This window comes from Rhipicephalus sanguineus, chromosome 3, assembly GCF_013339695.2.
Source record: "Rhipicephalus sanguineus isolate Rsan-2018 chromosome 3, BIME_Rsan_1.4, whole genome shotgun sequence".
Classification (NCBI taxonomy): Eukaryota; Metazoa; Arthropoda; class Arachnida; order Ixodida; family Ixodidae; genus Rhipicephalus; species Rhipicephalus sanguineus.
The window spans coordinates 129,659,535-129,666,469 of NC_051178.1; the positions used below are offsets into that span (position 1 = coordinate 129,659,535).

Here is a 6,935-nt window from a genome sequence, read left to right on the forward strand (position 1 = left end):
CAGACATTGGCACTTAGATATACTGGCTCTGGCGGTGCCCTGCGTTACGGGTTGAAACGTTTACAATCGTCAAAGTGGATGCTGGGCTACTGACGGATTTAAGGACGCAGCTATGGGCAAGCCCCGGGCCGACGACGTGGCGGACAGGTTAGGCCTATCTGTCCCCACGTGGGAGCGGCCCGCTACGTGCTAGTTCACGCCCCGACGGACCTAAATAAGTTTTTCCATATCATACCATACCGCCACAACGTGTCAGTGCATTGATTGATCATTTCCCTTTTTTTTTCGCTCCCCCCCTCTCTCTCTGCTTCTCATCTTTCCACTCCCCTTCGCTTTCCCCCGGCGTAGGGTAGCCAACCGGACTGCTGTCTGGTTAACCTCCTGCCTTCTCCCTTTCGTATTCCCTTCCTCCTTCCTAGAATTTCGCCAAGGCCACTGTATACTCTGACGACCATATCCTAACGATATCCCGTGCTCTGCTTTAGCTCGCAGTACTCCTTTCCTAGGACACGTCATACGTAGTACGACATGAGTGGGTATGTGGGCTTGCGCGTAGGGATCATTTACTACCGCTAGGGTTACGCTTTCGAAGACAGGGAAAAAGTAAGAGGCACAGAACAACAAACCAGTATGCAATTCCGACTCGCCCAAGAGGCAGTACTCTTAAAATGATTGTTTAATGACTGTCATTTCCAAAATTTTGAGCTTGCTGCGTACAACCCCTGCAAAATCTCACGACCACAGCTCCTGCATAATCTCACGAAATGCAATGCACAATCTCACGACCGAATGACAATAAAACAGCGGAAACAAAACACTTCAGACCACTTGCCAAGTTAGCCCATATTGGAAGGAACGCCCGCATGTCGTCCAGAATCATTAGTGCGATCTTGTCCGGCCCGTAGCCGGCTTTTTCCAAGGCCGGTCCTAGGTCAAACTTGATGAAGTCACGCTGTAACGCAGGCGTAAACCCCAAACTCTGAAAAGGGTAGGTTGGGTCGAAACCCGCCGTGGGCTCGTTCTCAGCCGTGAGGCCCCAGAACTGGATTCCGTTGCGCTCGTACTCTTGTAGGAACCTGGAATTGGGGTTTGAAATTACTTTCCATAAATACGTACAGGGGCTACACAAATTGTTTAGTGCAAGACTATGCCTCTGATTTGACTAATGCAGCTTTGTAGAACGATCAATCAAAGAACAGTAATGCTGCAATACTTCCCCACCAAAGATTATTGCGGCACCATAGAACACAGCTCTGACAGGAACACTCTTTTCAATGGCCGAAGTACTAACGCCTCAACGAATATATTTTTTAGCGCCCGCAACGCCACTCCGTAGTGTAACGCACAGTAGGCATTTTAGGTCCTCCTCATGCTAATGAAAAAGAAAATAACATACTTCAGGCCCTCCGCCCAGACAAATGAGCGTGAAAATAAGTTCTCAAATTGTTAAAACCGTGTCGGTATTGCCAGGGACATTGCTGCAAGAGTAGAAATAAGGTTACACATGTGTCGGACTGCAACAAACTTAATCGGTGTAACGTCCTGAAAAAACTGGATTTTTCAAATATCTTCACGGCTGTACGTACATCGATGCAGTGACAGCCGGAATATATATATTGTAAGCACATTTATCGTACTTCATCGTTCTCACTTGTACATAACCATCATCATCGCCATTGGGTTGGTTGGTTGCTGTTCTGAGCCGAGGCAGACATCGCGGAATAAACGCTGCTGCTGGCCCTGCCTGGTGAAGTCTTCCTGCGTCTTTCAATATATATATATATATATATATATATATATATATATATATATATATATATATATATATATTATATATTGCTGACACAGAAAGGAGCCCACTGACGGCGACTAGAGCCGCTTCTTTTATGCATAATTCATCTCGCACAGTAGTGGAATGACGCAAGAAGCCAAGCGACAAGAAACAGCGAATGAAGTTAAAAGCAGTAGCAGAAAGTGTACTTGCATGCTCTTCACTGCGCCGATTGTGTTTATTGCATGTGAAGTGATGTGACTGAGTGGTAAGTGTTTGTCTGTAAAGTAGTAGACCGTTGTCTATATGGATAAGCACCTATGGAGCTAGCACAGTGAGTCCCGTTAACAGTTCTTCTTCGAGGCATAGTTCACACTGTATAAAGCTTCAACTCTGTACCTGACAAAGTAGTTTGCCCACGTCTTGTAATATGGTCCACCGGGATGTCCGATCAGAAAGCCGCCGTGATAAAGCTTTCCATTGGTCTTCATCCACGCTGGTCCGCTCCATGGGCTGGCGAACATCCAGACGGCATTCTTGGACGCATTTAGCGCTCGCTTGATTAAAGGAATCTAAACAGAGACAACACACGGAAAAACTCAGCTACTCAGACATGTCTCGAGTTCAGAAAGTTCTCAGTTTTTAAGATGTTGTTTGTCAGTGCCTCTTTGTAAAGAAATTCTTCGAGCACAGTTATACATTACCTTTAGGGTGTGAACTGAGGTCGCGTTAGGTAATTAAAATCTGTGGGGTTCGTCATAATCCTTTGTAAACAACCTTGACCTACATCCCACCCCCACCCCTCATTTTTAGCCATCGCAGGAACTCACATGCGCTGGCGCCAAATTCACCTAATAAGGCTGATGAGCCTACGGAAAACATGAGCCTACGGAAAACATTGTCACGGTTGACAGCGGCCGTGCCTGCATGTTTATAAAAGCTCCATTGCTGAAAATGGCACAGTGAACATGAAAATACTATAATATAACGTGACGAATCAGCGCAAAATAAGTTCCCATAGAGCTATCGATCGCGCTTCTCACAAAGGATCGTGAAAGTAAGTTCCTTAGTAGGCCGTGCACCGATCAGTCTATGTAAAACACAGTCCCAAGCACAATCTCACAGATGGATGCACTTGTGCCATAGTTAAAGGGACACTAAAGCGAAAAACGAGTTTTTTCCCATTAGTAAATTATTCTTTCACGATACCAAAAACACCACGCTTGCCGCGAGAAGGGGCTCAGTAAGAGGGAAAACGCGCAAAAAGAAAATGCGGGTGACGAAGCCACCTTGAAATTTCCGCACCAAACGCCGTGACGTCATATATTTCGAGGGCGTCTACCAGGGCCTACGTAGTTCCTAATCTGTGAAATATAGTTGCATTGTTTTCTGAGTGAGTCAACGACTTAACGTACCAAGTTTCAAAAAGTTTCTTTGAGCAAATGTTGCCAAAATAGGTAAAATACACTTTGAAATCCGTGACGTAACGCGAGAAGATTTCGGCGCGAAATTTGAAAATGAAACTTTGACCTCCGTTTTCTCCTCTAATAATAAACCAATGATGGTAAAATTAACAACGTAAGAGTTCTCAGAGCACAATTTATCAATCTAGATTGATCGGGTCGTTGTTTCACTTCAGCGTCCCTTTAAGGCACATCGCAGTAAGAGCACGACTACTGCGGGTGTATCACAACGCAGTCCCCCAATTTCCTAAATAGCGTAGAAACAAACCTTCAGTTCGTAGTCTTCAGTGGCAAGCGAAAAGTTTGCCAGGCCAAAATCACCTGGTGTGTCCGCGTACGTGTACTGTCGCACGGAGAAATCGCAGCTTGCCATGGGCACACGGCCAATATTGTAAGACAGCCCTGCAGAATTAGAAAATAACGTAGGAATATATAAATATGTAAACAGTGGGATTCTGCTGCGAGATTACCAAGAATTCAGCACGTAGATACCTTTGTCGGTGTAGTAAGATTGAATGATATCTTCCTGTATGTTCTTCGGCAGGGACTTGATGTTGATGCCAGCGGCGTCGGTGAAGGCTCCGCCAAAGCCGTAAATTTTCTGGTAGGTTTTGGACGTGTCGACGACTATGGTTACGGTGTCATCGTGACTCTGCGGATCGCCTAAAATTATAAACGAAAAGAACCGTTGCTGCACATTTAATAAATCGCAATGAGCCTTTGTGCATGGCCTCCCTATACACGGTGTTCAAAGTTAAGCTTTCTGGTTTTGTTAAAGTTCAGCACTTGGAGGTGCGTGAAAACCACCTTTGCAGATAAGTTTTCTATCCGGAGGGACACAAGTGAGACAATAATTATTGCTGTCAGCCGCCCAATCAACTAAGATGGTCATGCATGGTCATGCCGACCTAAGAGAGTAGTGTGTCTTGTTATTAGAGGCGCGAAAACATTGTACTGATACCTGATTGCTCGTCGACGCTGCCGGTTGTCTTAGAAAACCTGAGTCCTGCCTTGTTGCTCTCGAAAACAAGGATCTGTCCCTGAGGAACCGGGCTCACTTCCCCGAGGTAATCGCAGTACGTGGCGTTGCAGACGCACACCACGCTGCCTTTGCCATAGTCCCTGGGCTGGCATTGTGACCGGGCGCCTAGATGGTGATAGCATGAGGACAAGATTCAGCACAATGTGTCACATATTCTTTGCGAAAACAGCCGCACACCAAAGGAAAAAAAAAAAAAAAAGCCGCGCCAACGTCACCTTAGCTTAGCAAGTCTCAGTGACGCGCAGTCAAATATCTATTCCTTGAAAATTCGACGATTCACTCTAAAATTGACCCCTCACTCTTTTCTCACTTGCCATCTTCCTCTCTCTCACGTCCTCAGTGAGCTATTCGGCTAGTCAATCAGTCAATCAAGCACTCGCTTCAGTCCAATCGTCGTTCACATTTTAAAGAACGTGGCGGTTGCGAGCTAACCATGGTGGCTGTAGAAGCCATGTGAGCCAATAAGAGCTCATAAACTGGCAAATTATAAAATCTATCATCAAGTAAAACAACAAGTTTTGTTCACGCAGTTCAGAGAATAGCACAAAAGGCAACAACCCTCTAAGGTTTGTTGCTCTTAAATGAGGATGGAGGCGAAAGGGGAGGGGGGATGGCTAGATACATTTATATATATGTTGCTAACACAACCACGACAAAAGGCACATGTCAAACCTAGTGTAAACACTTGATGCATGTTGACAGATTGAACACGTCAATTCATCTACCTATTGCGTGCAAAATAACAAAAAATAAATAGTTTAATCGTACAACAACGAGCCCAAGCAGCTATTGCAATTTGACAATACGTAAAAACAACCGTTTGCCTCGGTTATACAGGCAGGGCTTTTTTTTTCGGCCCGTACAACCTGCATTAAATAATCTTGGCCTGCGCGGTGTTCCGGTATGAGTAATGGCCGTTTGTGTTAAACACCGAGTTAAAGGAGGATGGTTGCGATAAAGAACATTTAACGATGCAACGTGCACACGATGTGACCACTGCAGGAAATTTACGCCAGCATCGAAGCAGAATTCACGTGCTTTACTTGACCTGTGTTTTTCTATTTTATAGCTATATGCCACCAGCTGGCACCATTACCGGGTCATTCACGTTTACGCTTCCGGTTACCCAGCAATCCGGAACAGTTGAAAGCTTACGGACAAACGAAAGCTTTCTGGGCATTGCATGTAAAATGTGGTGCGCGTGCATTCCTAAATACATGAGGGCTGATACGTAATACCGAACACAAAGCATGGTTTAAACTACAGCACCTCTATTTCGTTTGACGTCCAAATCGTTTTTTTAGTACTTTGGAGTTCCCGCCCCGTACATTTACCTTCACAGTTGATGGGGAACTTACCTTCAACATAGAGGGTCAAGACGATGAAAGCGAAGATTTTCACAGACATCACTGCTTCTGTTGCCAAAGGCTTGTCCCTTTCCATTTAATTTGTACTTCACTTGTTTTCACTCCCGAAAATTTGCAGTGATGCCGCAGATTGTTTGAATAACTATCTCGATACGACAGCCATTGGCTACCGCGATGTTTTTTCGCGACAAAAGTTATACAAGCGCTTCAGCTGTAGTCCCGGAATATGGCCTCACTCATACGCCTACCACTCAGGAAGACGGCCGGAGAGGTTCGATTAGATAAATCCAGTCGACCGAGGCAGGGCTAACACGAGTTGTTTGGATTGTGCCTCTCGACAAATCGCGATAACTCAAATGCGTGCATTGCTGAACTTGAAGCCGGCTTGAGTAGACGTCCAACCTATAGTAATTCACTGGGCGTACCTTGGGGCATTATCTAGTGGAATGATCACAAATAAATGTGTAAAGCCGAGCACATAACCAAATGCATCGCCAGACGATAAGATTGGATATCACAATCCCTTGACATCTTTCACTTTTGTCCTATATAAAACGCACCTCAATATCGGCAGAGGCCTATTGTGATCGCCCGCGCGTTCCTCTATGATTGAGCACTGCCTCAGAGTTTGCCATCCGCGCTGGGATGCCGAACGAGCAAGCTGGCGAAGACTCAATGCGCAAGATGACGTTTGCTCGTGGCTGCCCATTTTGTGCAACAAAAAAATATATAGAAATCCGGTGGACTTACTGGGGTATAAAGGATGCGGCGCTGTCTTACCGTCAATAAACCCTTGTTTTTAATCTGAGAAACAAGGAGGAGAGTGCTGATGGCGGCAGGCGTATCCAGCCTTGAAAAATACACAGGCAGTTGCCCCACCTGGTGCCTTCTATCGGAAAGTTTTCCTCACGTGTGTTCTGTATATATATGTTTTTGTGCGGGGAAGCGCGGCGCCAGTTTCAACGTCATACAGGTTTTTCGTTCGACGGTGCAGTGCGCCTGTTTGCCTTCTTAAAGGACACTGCACACTGTACACTGTACGCGGAAACTACAGCTTCCTTACCTTTCGTTAGGTCTGTTCATAGGCGATTTCACTCAAAGTACTCATTCTTTATATTTTCAATAGGATTTTCGAATGCTCACTCACTCGTCTTGTATGGGTTTCTGCACTTCTATGTCCTAGCTTAGTGTATTGCCAGTGCTGCTGTATTTTGTTTTCTTCTTCGCTCCTCTAGTTGACATTCAACCACGTGTTTTTAAAGGCGAAGCATTTCTTAGCGAACTTCTGCGAC

At 45.4% G+C, this 6,935-nt stretch overlaps 1 protein-coding gene across 1 annotated transcript in view; it reads right to left on the minus strand.

The window, feature by feature from the left end:
* The window catches only part of LOC119387126 (lysosomal acid glucosylceramidase), a gene marked incomplete in the record, with an annotated part of 21,513 nt that extends 15,628 nt beyond the window's left edge, over positions 1-5,885 (minus strand). Inside the window, 6 exon segments of the mRNA XM_049413383.1 lie at positions 840-1,076; positions 2,171-2,343; positions 3,503-3,636; positions 3,727-3,897; positions 4,196-4,381; positions 5,635-5,885. Coding sequence (XP_049269340.1) covers positions 840-1,076; positions 2,171-2,343; positions 3,503-3,636; positions 3,727-3,897; positions 4,196-4,381; positions 5,635-5,719 — 986 coding nt within the window.
* Positions 5,886-6,935: the final 1,050 nt, after the last annotated feature.